We start from the raw sequence: 16,359 nt of genomic DNA on the forward strand, positions 1-16,359 counted from the left end.
GAAGTCTGTGCCCAGTCCTATTTCCTGGAGTGTTTCTCCTATGTTTTCTTTAAGAAGTTTTATTGTCTCAGGGTGTATATTTAAATCCTTAATCCATTTTGAGTTGATTTTAGTATACGGTGAGAGGTATGGATCTAGTTTCATTCTCCTGCATATCGATATCCAGTTATCCCAGCACCACTTGCTGAAGAGGCAGTCCCTTCCCCAGTGAATAGGCTTGGTGCCTTTGTCAAAGATCAGATGGAAGTAAGTGTGTGGGTTGATTTCTGGATTCTCTATTCTATTCCATTGGTCAGTGTGTCTGTTTTTATGCCAGTACCATACTGTTTTGGTTATTATAGCTTTGTAGTATAGCTTAAAGTCAGGTATTGTTATGCCTCCAGCTTTATTTTTTTTTGCTGAGCATTGCTTTGGCTATTCGTGGTCTTTTATTGTTCCATATAAATGTCTGAATAGTTTTTTCCATTTCTGAGAAAAATGTCATTGGAATTTTGATGGGGATTGCATTGAATTTGTATATCACTTTGGGTAGTATGGACATTTTCACTATGTTGATTCTTCCAATCCAAGAGCATGGAATATCTTTCCATCTTCTTGTATCCTCTCTAATTTCTCTCAGCAGTGGTTTGTAGTTCTCATTATAGAGATTTTTCACCTCCTTGGTTAACTCAATTCCTAAGTATTTTATTTTTTTGGTGGCTATTGTAAATGGGCAGGCTTTCTTGATTTCTCCTTCTGCATGTTCACTATTGGAGAAAAGAAATGCTACTGATTTTTGTGTGTTGATTTTGTATCCTGCTACTGTGCTGAAATCATTTATCAATTCCAGCAGTTTTTTTGTAGAGGTTTTAGGCTGTTCGATATATAGGATCATGTCATCTGCAAACAGGGACAGTTTGACTTCATCTTTTCCAATCTGGATGCCCTTTATTTCCTTCTCTTCTCTGATTGCTCTGGCTAGTACTTCCAACACTATGTTGAATAGGAGTGGTGAGAGTGGGCATCCTTGTCTAGTGCCTGTTCTTAAAGGAAAAGCTTTCAGCTTTTCCCCATTCAGGATGATATTGGCAGTGGGTTTGGCATATATGGCTTTAATTATGTTGAGATACTTTCCCTCTATACCTAACTTATAGAGGGTCTTTGTCATGAATGAGTGCTGAACTTTATCAAATGCTTTTTCAGCATCTATAGAGATGATCATATGGTCCTTGTGTTTGAGTTTATTAATATGGTGTATCACATTTATTGATTTGCGTATGTTGAACCAACTTTGCATCCCTGGGATGAATCCCACTTGATCGTGATGAATAATTTTTCGTATGTGTTGCTGTATTCTGTTTGCTAGTATTTTAGTGAGGATTTTTGCATCTATATCCATCAAGGATATCGGCCTGTAGTTTTCTTTTTTGGTTATATCTTTACCTGGTTTTGGTATCAGGATGATGTTTGCTTCATAGAATGAGTTTGGGAGATTTGCGTCCGTTTCAATCTTTTGGAATAGTTTGTAAAGAATCGGTGTCAATTCCTCTTTGAATGTTTGGTAAAATTCTGCTGTGAATCCATCTGGTCCTGGGCTTTTCTTTGTTGGGAGCCTTCTGATAACAGCTTCAATCTCCTTTATTGTTATTGGTCTGTTCAAATTTTCTACGTCTTCACGGTTCAGTTTTGGGAGCTTGTGTGTGTCCAGAAATTTATCCATTTCCTCCAGATTTTCAAATTTGTTGGCGTATAGTTGTTTATAGTAGTCTCGAATGATTCCTTGTATTTCAGATGAATCAGTTGTAATATCGCCTTTTTCATTTCTAATTTTTGTTATTTGAGTCTTCTCTCTTCTTTTTTTTGTTAGCCATGCTAATGGTTTGTCAATTTTATTTATCTTTTCAAAAAACCAACTTTTTGATTCGTTGATCTTTTGAATTGTTTTTTGGTTTTCAATTTCATTCAGTTCTGCTCTGATCTTAATGATTTCTTTCCGTCTGCTAACTTTAGGATTGGATTGTTCTTGTTTTTCTAGTTCTTTAAGGTGAAGTGTTAGGTTGTTCACTTGCCATCTTTCCATTCTTCTGAAGTGAGCATTTAATGCAATAAATTTTCCCCTCAATACTGCTTTTGCAGTATCCCACAGGTTTTGGTATGATGTATCATTGTTTTCATTAGTTTCAATAAACTTTTTGATTTCCTGCTTGATTTCTTCTTGGACCCATATGTCATTAAGTAGAATGCTGTTTAATTTCCATGTGTTTGTATAGTTTCCAGAGTTTTGTTTGTTATTAATTTCTAGTTTTAATCCATTGTGGTCTGAGAAGATACATGGGATAATTCCAATTTTTTTGAATTTATTGAGACTTGATTTGTGACCTAATATGTGATCTATCCTGGAGAATGATCCATGTGCTGATGAGAAGAATGAATATTCTGAGGTTGTTGGGTGGAATGTTCTGTAGATATCTGCCAATTCCAATTGGTCTAGAGTCTTGTTTAGATCTTGTGTTTCTCTACTGATTCTTTGCCTAGATGATCTGTCTAATATTGACAGTGGAGTGTTCAGGTCCCCTGCTATTATGGTATTAGTGTCTATTTCCTTCTTTAGGTCTAATAGAGTTTGTTTTATAAATCTGGCTGCTCCAACATTGGGTGCGTACATATTTATGATTGTTATGTCTTCTTGATGGATCAGTCCTTTTATCATTAAGTAGTGTCCCTCATTGTCTCTTTTTATGGTTTTTAGTTTAAAGTCTATTTTGTCAGATATAACAATAGCCACTCCAGCTCATTTTTCTTTTCTGTTTGCATGGTAAATCTTTTTCCATCCTTTCACTCTTAGTCTGTGTGAATCTTTATGGGTGAGGTGGGTCTCTTGTAGGCAGCATATAGTTGGGTCCTGCTTTTTGATCCAGTCAGCCAGTCTGTGTCTTTTAATTGGGGAATTTAAGCCTTTAACATTAAGAGTTGTTATTGAAAGGTGTTGATTAATTCCTAGCATTTTATTGTTTTGTTTGTTTTTTAAAGTAATTCCACAAGGGCATTCATGCCTCTGAGGTCAGAGTGAATAACACTGCTTCTTGCGACATTCTGCTCCACACACATTCACACGCTGCAGTGACTGGGTCCCAGACTTCTCAACAAATGGCAGCTGCCCCTTCTCTGGATTCTTGTCCAGACCCCTTCTTTCTAGCTCCCTGGACCTTTTCAGTCCTAGCACAGATTCTTAAACAACTTAGCATAAGGAGTCTGAACATTTCAAAGCCATGTCTTTAGGGATAGGTGGGGACCCATGAAAAATGTTTTTCTGGTACCCAGGAAGCCAAGATCAGATGAACGGACCTTTGGACTGAAGGTCAGGAAATGTGATTTCCTACCCTCAGCACGTACCTCCCTGGCCTCAGTATCCTAGTTTTTCAGATGGGGAGGTTAATTAGGTAGTCTTTAAGATTCCTTCATGTCAGACTCCATGGCTTTAAGCAGGATCCTGTAACTTCTGCCTGGAGATAAATTCCCACAATGTGAAGGGGCTTTTTTGGGCATGAGGTTTCTGATGGGACAGGCATTCAGATTGGGCTTCGTAGCGGTTGTTCCTCACTGAGTTGGTTCCAGCCTCAGCTCTTCTCTCTTTAGTCTGCACACTCTGGCAGGGCAACCTCATTCAGCCCCCTGTAAGCTGGACTCTGCACCAAGCCCACCTCGGTATGTCTGGTCACCAGTATCTCCAATTTAGCAAGTCTGTCTGCACCTTACTCTGCCTAAAGTCCCTTGCTTCAGTGAGAGGCCTAACTGTCCACACAGTCTCCCAAATTAGAAACCTCAGGGTGGGGGCAGTGCCCGTCTTCTCTGCACTGACCCTTCCCCCAACACTGTGTGTAACCAGAAACCAGCATGCATCCCTGATAGCTCTCAATCCACCTATATCTCAGCAATCCCACTGTCTCTGCCATGGCTCCAGCTTCCATGATTTCTGCATGGGTCACTCCCCCCCAAGCCCCGCCCCTCCATTCTTCAGCTAGTGCCAGACTGCAGTGCACAACCAACCAGGTCACTCCTGGTCTCCTTGGATTGAAATCTAAGCGTCCAGGCATGGCTGCAGGCCCTGGTCCTCCTCCTCCCGCCCTCCAGCTTGTTCCCTCAGCACCCTTCACTCCATCCCCATCCCCATCACACGTTTGCATTCCTGGAGCTCTCCACGCTTCTGTCTCCTTAGTTCTCCCTCTACCTGGAATGCCTGACCCCCTGCTTCACTGCCCTCACCCCCTAATCTTCTCCTGGACAACTCTTCATCTTTCAAGATTCACCCCAGAGATCCTGACTTTGGCAAGTCCATCTGCAGTCAACTGTGCTTGCCCCAGATACCACTCCCCACTGTGGGGCAGTCCTCTGTCCTTTTGCCCCCACTGTACCAGGAGATCCTTGAAGTCAGTTTCTGAGCCCTTTTTCTCTAATCCCCAGCACATACATAAACGTGTTTGTGAATGTTTGATTGAATGACTCACTGTCATGTGGGGTGGGTCCTTCTAGGTCTCCATGTGTTATATACCAGGGTGTGGGACAGATGTCACATGGCGTGGATTAAGGAATAGGCTTTATTGGGAGACTTACAAAGGCCAGAGGTCAATAAGAACAGTCACAGACCCCCCAGTCTTTCCACCACACAAAGAGACCCTGCTGGGCCCGAGTGTGGGTGGGCATCCTCACACAGGGACCCTCACCCGTGGCTCTCTCTTTCCATGGGGCAAGCAGACAAGGGAAAGCCACCTTGTTGGTGAGGGAAAAACAGACTCCTTGGTGCCAGGCAGTCTGGATTGGGGTGCAGTGTTTACAGGAGCTGTCTGGGAATGCATATTCCCAGCACTAGGGCCCTCAGAGTCTTGGGATATTGCTATTCTCCCCACCAGGGGGAGGAGGGACCCTGCGCTTGAGTGCCACCTCTCCTGGCAAGCTCATTGTCTAGATTACCCAGATGAGCTCCAGTGTCACTTCCTGATCATTCAGCTGGTGTGCCACCCCAATAGTGAGTGGCTGTGGGTGGGTAAGGGATGGAAGTGTAAGAGGAGCTAGCACATGTGACACCTGCTGGGTACCCAGCTTTTGTTTGTTTCCCTTTCCTTCTCTTCCCTTCTCATCCCTTCTCATCCCAGCTCCAATTTTGTGAGTTTCCATGGAGGTTTCTGGGGCAGAGATGGGATGGCCCTGTCATCTGGTGCTGAGCATGGAAGCTCTGAGCCATCGTGGGGGTGGGGGTGCGTGGAGACTGGGGCTGAGTGGCTGTTTGCTCCTCCTCGTCCACCTTCCACAAGCTTCCTCTTGTGCCCTTTTGTAACATGTTTTCCCTTTTGACACTGCCCTGATGTGCATTTTAACCAAGTATCACCTGATTTTAAAGACTGGAGGCTCCCACATGCTGTGATTTGTTTCTGGATCACAGCCCCAAGGCAGCCACCTCCCCAGACCTTCTTCATGTTGCTAAAATGGGCAGGAATCAAAAGATGGGTCTCCTCTGAGGTGCTGATTAAACGTGACTCCTCTTCTCCCTCCCACTGTTAGTGCCTGATCTGGGCCCTCACCAGCACATGGGCCAGTGGTTCTTAAACTTCAGGGTGTCTCAGAAACACCTGGGAGTTTTCTATACTGCACATTTCCATGCTTCACAGCCAGTAGACCTACTTCAGTAGGTCTGGATGGGGCCCAAAATTCTGCAGTTTTTAACTTGGCATCCTCAAACTGCTTCACCCAGAGCTGGGCACAGTAATGCAGTGCCCTCTAAATGTCTTGAGTATCGGGAAAGAGTAAATGGGAGCACAGGCTGCCTGTGTGGCCTGGCCTGGCCTCTCCCAATGGAGCTTCCTTTCTGGCTCCCAGTGCCTGGTCTTGGAGCTCCCTCCCAGCAGTCCAGGTGGAAGAGGTGGGCCTTCCTGGCAGCACCTCCACTCTAGAGTGTGAGTGGACCTGGAGGTCTTCAGTGAGCTCCTCCTGACCCAGCAGAAGAGGGGAAAATGGGTCTGGGGGCTCTGAGCCAGGTGTTTCCCGGGGGCTGTGGATGGGTCTGTCCACATTGGAGGGCCTGTGCCCCAGTGCAGTGTGGACAGGGGTTTTGTGACTCTGCTGAGGCCTCTGCAGAGGTGGGTGGTGGAGCATGAAGGTATCCAGGCAGTCCTCGCCTGGGGGGACATTAAGCTCTGCTCAGGGATGTGGGTGAGAGAAAGCAATTAGTGGTGAGGGAGGCAAGTGAATCAGCGCAGAGTTGGCTCGCTCCAGTTGAGCCAATGAGTTTGTCCTGTTAAGTGTGGGCACCTGGGGACAGGAGCTGCAATCCTTAAATGCAAAGCCCTTCTTCAAGGTGGCAGCGGGAGGAAAAGACGACCTTCCACTGCTTGAGAAGAGATAGGCCTTTCCATTCCCTACCCCCTGCCCACCTCCATCCTCAAAATGCTGATTTTCTCTGCTGACCTGATCTATGTCTTTCGGCAAAGAGTTTTATTTTCTCAAGAAAGATATTTCAAATTGCTAGATCAGTGTATGGAAGCAGACTGACTCTGTTTTGGCTTGGTTTCTTTCTGGCTGTGTTTTTACTCTGTAATTTTGGAGAACTAAGCTAGTACCCTCCCCAAGACCATGTCCATGGTCTTCAGGGTTTGTTGCCACAGAATCAAGGCACAGTGTTCCCGTGGTTCTGCTCCACCCCTCTCTCAGCCTCCTTCTCCTCTGACCTGGTATCGTTTCCCTTTAGATCAAGACATGACAAGTTCTCTTCTGTGAAGACACAATAAAATGTCAACTGATTAAATAAGATGTTTTGAAAAACTGTTTTCTACCACCATAATATTTGTATTTGTCAGGGGACTTTTGAAGTTAAAAAAAATCTTTAATGCTCAATGGATTGTAGTGCTAACGGAGTTGCTAATTTGGCTTGGGGGTCCCACCCAGTGTCCCCATAGGTCCTACCACAGGATGGGGGAGGCTAGCATTTGTTTCCATCTACTTGTGAGATCTGCTGGTTCAGAACTTTCCAAATCCCCAACCTGATAATTTGTTTTTCTCTCTTTTCTATTTTCATTTCCTAGGAACGAGTGGAATATCTCTTTCTCATCATTTTTACTGTGGAAGCATTTTTAAAAGTAATAGCCTATGGACTTCTCTTTCACCCCAACGCTTACCTCCGCAATGGTTGGAATTTACTAGATTTTATAATAGTGGTGGTGGGGTAAGTATAACTGTCTTTCTCTTTTCCTTCACTTTAGCAATACATACCTCTTTTTCCTTCGGTATTCATGTCTTTTTTGATTTGGTCATAACTTTACTAAGATTTGGGCAAGATGAAAGGATCTGTTAAAAATCACTTTGAATTCAGACTTTCTCCAAAGGGGCAGAGCTATTACCTAATAGCACCCCCTCACCTACCACTGTTCCCACGTGCATGGAGCTGAGTGCGTGTGCATGTGCACACAGACACATACACTCTCACACAGTTGAATCTGAGTGCTCTTAATGGAACCCACGTCCTTTATGCAACTGAGAAGGTTCCTCTGCTTAAGGACCTTTATTTTATCTCTTACCACATCTGGCCCACCAGTTCCTCTGACTAATTTCCCTGCTGTCTCACTGAGCAGGGTAAGTTCAGCTCACCTGTGAGTGTACAGTCCACAAGCATGGGCATGGGGCCGCACACACAGCTGCCAGGCTGTACCCGTGGTCCACTGGATGCCAGTACATAATGCCCTGTCCCATCTTCACCTCTACAGTGTACCTTGTTCTGTGGCCCCAAGAAATCACACTGCTCAGGACAGGTGAGTTAGAAGAAAACAGGGAACTATGAAAGGCCAAGGTAATGGGTAACTAAACCCAGACCAAATACACCCTTTCTCAGACACCTACCTCCACTTCTACAAGATGAGGCAGGGTCCGTAAAAGCTTTTTAACAAACAATGTAAAGAATCTGAAATAAAATTTAGAAATGATGGTCTCTTCTCTATCAGAAATTAGTAACTTCACAAATAGATTCTCCGTAAAGTATTTGTTCCTAATATGCTGTGAGAAATATGATTTATTAAAACTCAGTGGCTAAAGTTTCAGCACCTCATCTGTTTCGTAAAGGAAGGGACACCTTTACAGCATATTCTACTTCAAGAACAAGCTGGCTCCTTTGAGCTGATCCATTGTTACTCTGAGCCTGGTGAGTGGTGGCCACCTGGCACTTTCACTCCCTAGAGTCCTGGCAGGCTCCAGCATCAAAGAATGTCAGGAGGCTCTTATCCTGTGAACCTGTTTTTGGCAAGTCCTTTTGTGCCCTGGGCCGTTGTGGGCTTCGGCAGAGCACTCACTGTTCATTATCTCGGGAGCACTAGTCTTGACTGCAGAAAAACAACACAAGAGTGAATCAGGATCATTTACAAGTTATTTCCTTGTCTCTGGCCATCTGGATATCTCATAAGATTGTCTGGAACTGCATTAGGGTTTTTTCTTTGTTGTCTTATTTTGCTTGGATGAATGATGTTCTTTGGCCACATGCACATCCGGGATATTTGTGTGACATGAGGAGCGCTAAGGTTATTAGAGTTTATTAGTCAGATACAGATCTGGCTAATGCTCAGGTAGGATGCAGCTATATGAGAGGTTTTGCTGTTTCTGTTCATCCCAGAAAAAACAAAGAGTGACTACAAATGCCCGAATTAACTCAGCAAAACATAGCAAAGGCCCTTAAGGTGTGTTGTTTCAAATACTCCTAAATCCTGTTTAAATTCACATTTCTGCAGGCCCCAGTCTCCTGGGAGCCTTTTGCACATGCACAGAGAATAGCCTCAGTAATGAGATCTGCTGCTTCTGGGATCAGTGGAGAGGTAAGGGTGACTTGCAGGGACAAATTCTGTTCTGAGAAGCTACATTTCTTCTCATATTTGTGGGAGGAGGTGGAGTTGACCATATGTGCTCTGCCCCATTCATGGCCTTAATAAAGCATGGGAGGTGGGGATGAGACATGCAGGAGACAGGAAACAGGAGCCCTGGGAGGGAGGGCCAGCACCTCCCCACCCAGACGCACGGGAAGGCAGCACATCACTGGCCCACACCTACTCCTGCAGCTTGCTTGGACCTCACTTCATCCCCTAGACTGTTGCTCCTCCCCACAGCCACAGGGGGCAGACTTTGTGGGATCATCCCAGATTCCAGTCATATCACTCTGGGGTTTAGGCCAGGAGCCCGATGAAGAGAGGGAGGCATCCAGATTTGGCATTCCTCCAGAAGATGCCCCTTGTGGCTTTTTAAGCCACAGAGGTTATGATGCTAACACTTACTCAGCTTGTGGTTCACCGTGACCCTTGGACTTTTTTTTCCCCATTGATCTCATGCTTGGCCATATTCAGCACCTGGTTTCTCTTCTCCAGGGGTATTGGTCCCAGAGGCTCTTCATCCAGTCTAAATCTCAGCCTGTCCTTCTATATAGAACAGTGATCCCCCTTGCCCAGAGGGTGCAGCTCACCACTATCTTCAGCCACACACACACCCCCTTTACAATATTAAATGGATATCTCTTTTTTCCTTGGCCCGTCCTCTGTAGCTACTTAGGGGAAGGTTCCAGAGGAGACTCTGGCTTGCCCTGGAGAAAGGTGGGCTTGCCTGCCCCCTGCCTAAGTACCAGGCTGAGAGTCCCCTCTCCTCTCTGCACTGCCACTCTGGTGGCATGTGACAGAAGGCTTTTTCTTCCCCCCACAAACCCATCGCATTTCCTTCCTAAAGCAGAAGAGTCTCGGCTGCCTCCCCCCACCCCAACCAGAAGACTGAGGAGTCCTCAGTGGACTCCCTGCTCAGGACATTCCACTCTAGCCACAGAGGCTTTTGTCCCGTGCGTATCTCCCCTGCAGCATGGCAGCCCTGCCTTTCTGATTCTCCTGGCCCTCTGGGGCCTCACTGTTCTTTTCTTCTAAAAGCTCTAATGCCCGACTACAGAAACACCAAACACACCTGTTGGAGAAACCCACAGCCAAGTGTCCACCTCAGAAGCCGACCCTTAGCGACCAGTGAACACAAAGCTTTGGTTTCACCTTTACAGGGTCTAACTGAGAAGAGATACACCAGTCTCTCCTGGACAAGAAGAACGCCTCCTCCACCCATTTTTTTATTTTCTACCCCTTCAAACCTAAAAGCAGACACTTAATAAAGAGCCTCAGGTTGGGACAGCGGTTAAGAGAGAAGAAAGTCTAATCTCTGCTCCCTTCACTGAGTAATATTTTGTGAACGTCTTGTACTCTGATAAGCATATTTCTTTATTCCAAAAAATACTGGGAACAAAATCTGGTTTGGATTTGTAATGTTTGACAAACTTGCAAGCTGGTCTCCATTTCCTCAGGTTTCAGTAATCTAGACTTCAGTGGAAAGAACATTTTTCTTGAGAAAGGAGACCACTGCCCCCACTCTGGCAACTTTTGCCTGGGATTCAAGGCACCACCAACTAACATATGAAACCATCAAACTGCCAAGCTGAGGCGAAAGAGTCACAGAGCTGAGAGAGACTTTAGCCATGGTCTGGCCAGGCCATCAAACTTCTTTTAGCTACAGAACCCGTTGTTCAAACAGAATATTACTCAGAGATCCAGTGCATAGCAGAGATCAAAGGCAAGCTGCTCTGTTCAATCTGGGGCAGAGGAGCCAGAAGCCCAGCCGCTCAGCTCTGCCCAGCTGCCTAGGAAGTCCCTGAGCGCAACCGTGGAGCAGTTTGAAAATCCTTAACGCAGACCAGCCCCTCCTTGCCAGCCCTGCCTGGCTCTGCACTTCTGTGGTCCAGCTCCTGGGGCATGCGTCGTCTTGGGAGCTCAGCCTATCACTCGAGAACCAAGGCTGCCCCGGCCCATATGGAGTCCCATTCCAACACCTGGGCTTCCTCCTCCATTCCAGGCCTCACTAATGAAGACACATGACCCTGCACACACACTGCTGGCAGAGTGGGGTCATCTCCAGGTGCAAATGTCAGAAACTGCCCCGTTCGCCCTTTCCCCTGTTTTTCTTGATTCCCACAAGAAGCCCAGAATTCCCAGGCCATCCCTCATCACTCAGACTTTCTTTCCCACAGGGTTCTGGGCATCCTGTGATCTAACGTCTTCTCACTTGCCATCCCACTCCTGATACCTTTCCACCATGCCGTTTCCCACAGTCCATCATCTGCTCAGGGTCAGCAAACATTTTCTGTAAAGGGCCAGAGGCTAATGTTCAGCTTTGTGGGCCATACAGCCTCTATTCCAACTATTCAACTCTGCCAGGAAAACAGCAATATGTAAATGAGTGGGTGTAACTGAACTCCAATAAAACTTTATTTACAAAACAGGTGGTCCAGCTCCTGCCCTAAATCCTCAGCTTCACTTTCTGGCCCCTCCCCTGAGGGCACTGTTTCCCACTCGGCCTCTCAGGAGGCAGCACTTTCTTTCCCAGATGTTCCTCCCACTGGGCCCAGAGGTCAGGAGGGAGCCCTGCTTTCTCCTTCTTTCTGCTTTCAGACCACTGCCTCTCTCGAAGCCCCCAGGTTTGATGTGCGTGCCTTCTGCAGTCCTTGGCAGGCCTTTGAGCCCCTCCTCCTTGAGACATTAGTGCTTGTCTCCCGCCAGCTCCAGCACTCACTACTCCTGCTGTCCTCCTGCCAGTGGCTTCTTAGTTCCCTGATTCCTCCTCCTCCAGGGGTCCTGACCTCCATCCTGTCTCAACTGCCCACTCCCATGGTTATAGCCAGTATCCCTGTCATAACTCATAACTACACCCTCCCCCATAATCCCAAACCAAATGTCTTACTCCCTAACCAACCCCACCCATCTTTCCAGCGTACTCCCTTTTGCACATCGACTACGACAACCTCTTCATCCCCCACGTTCTCTCTGTTCCCTCCCACCGTGTCCTCTCCTTCTTCCGACCAGCTTAGATGCCATGCTCACAATCTCTCACCTGCATCCCTGTCTTCATTTATCTTGCTCACCTGGAAAAACACCAACCCTAATCAAATCCAGCTAGATGGAGATCTGTTTGGTTCCTGAAAGGGGTGGACAAGCCAAGTCTCACTCTGCACTCATGACCACCAGCGTCAAAGAGGCCTGGAGACGCTTGGCAGCCCTATTGTGCACCGCTGCTCCGTCCACCTTGCACTTCCTTAGATGGCTTGCTCGCATGTTTGCCTCTCCTCAGACCTCCAGCACCACCTCCCCTTGCACATTCTCAGCTGAAGACCTCGCAACCTGTGTCCCTGAGAAAACGTGAAGTCAGAAGAGGGCTTTCGTGTGTTCCCACAGCCACGTCTGTCGCTTGTAATGTGCATTCAGGCCTGAGCCATGAGGAACTGCCTCTGCCCCTGTCGAAGGCCAGCACCCCAGCGTGCACTAGATCCCCTTCTGGGCTACTGAGGGGTATCAGCCATCCAGTAATTGTTCCCTCTCACTTCTGCATCATGAAGTTGTCTGTCTCTGTTAGATAATCCCCATGACGTATAAAAATGCTGTAGTATCTCCCGTTTAAAAGCAAAGCTCTCTTGACTCCACACCCACTTCTGATAACCACTGTTTTTTCTCTGCTCACTTTTATAGCAGAATTCCTCAAAAGAGTTGTATATATGGTCGCCACTAGCCACTGTGCCACTCACCACTTGCAATGTGGCAAATCTGAACTGAGATGTGCTGTAAGTGTAAAATATACAGCGTATTTCAAAGATTTAGTACAAAACAAAGAATGACACATGCCTCAATAATTTTTTATATTTACTACATGTTGAAATGACAATATTCTGACTGTCGAATTATATAAAATACATATTATCACAGTTAAATTCACCTATTTTATTTTCCTTTTTTACGTTTTTAATGTGGCTACTAGAAAAGTTAAATTATGTTTGTGGCTTGAATTATATTTCTATTGAATAGGGCCCTCTATTCTCACTGTCCCCAACCTCTCCTCCTGTCTCTCCTGAACCTGTATCTATTAGGCTCTTGTCCCCATCACTCCATCAAAACAGATGCTTTCAAGGCCTCAGTGGTCTTCATGTTGCTAAGTCCAGCAGTCAGTTTCCTGTCTGTGCATCTGCAGCACTTGACCACTTCCTTCTCCCTGACAACCTTCTTCATGGGGCCCCATTCTCCCTGCTTCTCCTTCTGCCCACAAGCCACACCTCACCAGTCTCTTGTGGGTGTCTCCTCCCTCTGACCCCCAATGTGGGAGACCCCAGGTCTCGGTCCTTTCACGTGTTCACCTTCTACATCTGCCTCCTAGGTGGTCTCATATGATTTGACTTTAAATACAGTGTATACAACTACCAAATTTTTGTCTGTAGCCTAGACTTGCCCCCTGACCTCCAAACACAATAGAGCCAACTCAAGGTATCCATTCAGATGTCCAATCAATAAATTAAACCTCAAAAAGTTCATAGTAGAGCCCTTGATATCCATTCCACCACATCTGATTCTGCTGGTTGCTCAAGCCCAAACTGTTGGGATCATCTTTATTTCTCCTTCACACCTCACATCTAGCCCATCACCAACCCCATCAGCTCTATCTTACAATAAATCCAATGTCTGACTCTTCCTCACTACTTCTAACACCACACCCTGCTCTAAGCCTCCAGCATTTCCTCCTACCCTAATCACTGCACATCCTGCCCCTGGCCTTGCCCCACTGCAGACTGTTCTCCCACCACGTCAGAGAGAAAACCAAGCACCCAGTAGGGCACCCTTCTTCCTCCTTGACTGTGTCTCCTGCTGCTCTCCGCTTTACCTGCTCTGCTGCAGGCACATGGCGGTTTGTTGCCCCTTTAGCACACAACTGTGCTCCCCTCTCAGGCCCCTTGCACCAGCTGTTTCCTCTGCCTGCAAAATCTCCCCAGATAGATACGTGGGTCACTCCTTCACTTTCTTTAGGTCTCTGCTCAAATGTCACCTAAGGAAAGTTGCTTTCCAAGCCTCCTTATGTAGAAAGGAAGGCTTCCTGTCCTTGTCACTGCAGATCTCCCTCCCCATGCACTCTTCTTCCTAGCACTCTGTGTGATACCTGTTTGATGATTGTTCAGTTTATTGTCTGTCTCCCCCACTAGAATGTAAATTCCATGAGGGTAAGGACTTTGTCAATTTTGCTGTAGTCCCAGTGTCTAGAACAGCGCCTGGCCCATAGTAGCTATTCATGTTTGTTGGAGGAATGAACATATCAGCCCAGACACAAGGTGGCATAGCTGAAATTGCATGTTGCAGTTACACGCCTTAATGTGTGGGTTTTGCTCCCACTTGAAATTTTTTTATTTAACCATTCAGTCATTCATTCATTTGTTCAACATATGTCTCCTGAGTAGCTATTATGTGCCAGCACAAAGTAGATTCTATGGGATCATTTCTTTGTGCCCAGAAAGAAATCAAAGAGCCGGGTTGTTAGGAGGAAGGGGGTGTGCAGGGAGAAAGTGTGTGGTTCCTGGCACCCATGGGAGGGGAGCTAGGCTACCATGGAGGGGGCAGGGGACACAGCAGAGATAGGGGCACTGACAGCAGACAGTCTGCTTTATGCTTTTGTCAGGACCCACCCAGCTCACACAAAGCCAGCTGTGTTCTCACGTCTTTATGACAGCAAAGGTCCTGCCCCTCACCTTGCTCAGACCTCTCTGGGCTGTGCTTATACTCTTGGCATGGGAGGTATCCACATGAGGGAATGTCACTTTACAGCCCCCTGCAGCGCTCGCTCCTGGACTGGAGATGCCTGCAGACTCTTTGATTCCAGGCTTCCTTCAGCTATCAGAGCCCTCGCTTGGCAAAGAAATGGTCCTGATAGCTTTTCCTCTCTTTCCTCTCTTCTAGGCTCTTTAGTGCAATTTTAGAACAAGCAACCAAAGCAGATGGGGCAAATGCTCTAGGAGGAAAAGGGGCTGGATTTGATGTGAAGGCGCTGAGGGCTTTCCGCGTGCTGCGTCCCTTGCGGCTAGTGTCCGGAGTCCCAAGTAAGTGAAGCCATTATTCTTGTTTACAATGTTATCTTGTCACCACCTTCTGCTTTCCTTTGCTGAATTGCCAAGAGCACTTTGCAAATGAACTCAATTTCATATAAATGGAGGATTAAAAAAAAATGATTTCCTTTGATGTAAAGAACCCAACTCTGATGTAAGTACATTAAACACACTGTGGTCCCAGCTTCTGGAAACACCTAGCAAAAGTTCACAACAACCACATTGCCAAATGAAAACAGCCTGCACAAAGAAAACAATCCCCTGGCCATTTGAGCGATCCCCCAAAGGCCCTGGGTTGGGAATTGAAATATATTTGCAGCAGAAGAGCTGGTGAGAGAGCTGGCTAATCCCCAAGGCTTACAGAGTATCTTAGGCAGTGAAATTATCTCTGCTTTCTGTATTTTTCTAAAGAACAGTTGGGAGCGCATCAGCGGATGTTCCAAAAGTTCTATTTTTCCATTTCTTCCAGTCCTTTTCTTCTTTAATGTCAAATGGGGCATCCCAGAACTCAGGAGCCCGATTTATGGACAGCATGCCTGTTATTGTAGTAACTGGTTTTTCCCAAGGAGAGGAAGGTACTCAGCTCTCTGAATCAGGTGAGGAAATCTAGAGATATATTGTCCATCAAGGTATCAGTCACATAGGCAACTCCCCTTCCACCAGTCATCCAGAAACCTGTCCCATGAGGGATGTGCCCCAGGCACTGAACATCGCAGCTACAGACACCCTGCATCAGCTCCAGTAAAGCCCATTCCAGGTTGCTCCCGGGGTGGGGGGCTAAGTCAGGTTTGGAGAACTCTTCCTGCTCTTCCTTGTTCAATTTATGTTATCTGAGAATAATTCTGGACTTGTTTGCTGAGATTTTACACTCTCAGGTCAGATCCATCAGATTTCTGAGCTGTCCCATAACTCAAACATAGGAGACACCTAACACTGGGCTGGAACCAGACTAGCTTGGAGATGGGGGTGAGGGACAGGAAAACAGGTCCTCTGAACACACAGCCTTTACTGCCTATACCATGCACCGAGTCCTTGGCTTCATTTATGCTGCTTGGATAGCTCTTAGAGTCACAAAACCATAGAAAGGAGAGGGGCCTTATATTAACCTGTTCATTCCTTTTTGTACATACACAGAGTATAGTAAAAAGATCCTCCCAAGACTTTAACTAGCAGCAGAGCCAGGACTAGAACCAGGTTTCCTGACTTCCAAACCAACTCTCTTTTCTACCATACCACATTACCTCTTTTAAAGAATTTAGTCGTCTGTAACTCTTGATCGTCTTAGATTTTTACACATAAGTCCTGTCTCTTCAGTTACATTATGAGCCCCCTTGAAGCCCAGAACTGTGCCTTACATTATCTCTGATTCCTGTACAATATCTAGATTACTCTCTAAATAAGGTAGGGGAATTTACTGAATAAATGAA

General features: G+C 46.2%; 1 protein-coding gene across 1 annotated transcript in view; it reads left to right on the forward strand.

Moving 5' to 3' along the window:
- CACNA1C (calcium voltage-gated channel subunit alpha1 C) overlaps positions 1 to 16,359 on the forward strand; it is a 609,830-nt gene that overhangs the window by 379,646 nt on the left and 213,825 nt on the right. Inside the window, exons 4-5 of the mRNA XM_063076446.1 lie at positions 7,053 to 7,192; positions 14,787 to 14,926. Of these exons, the coding sequence (XP_062932516.1) occupies positions 7,053 to 7,192; positions 14,787 to 14,926 (280 nt within the window). The remainder of the gene's footprint in view (positions 1 to 7,052; positions 7,193 to 14,786; positions 14,927 to 16,359) is intronic.

Source organism: Cynocephalus volans, chromosome 1 (assembly GCF_027409185.1).
Source record: "Cynocephalus volans isolate mCynVol1 chromosome 1, mCynVol1.pri, whole genome shotgun sequence".
In the NCBI taxonomy this organism is placed as follows: domain Eukaryota; kingdom Metazoa; phylum Chordata; class Mammalia; order Dermoptera; family Cynocephalidae; genus Cynocephalus; species Cynocephalus volans.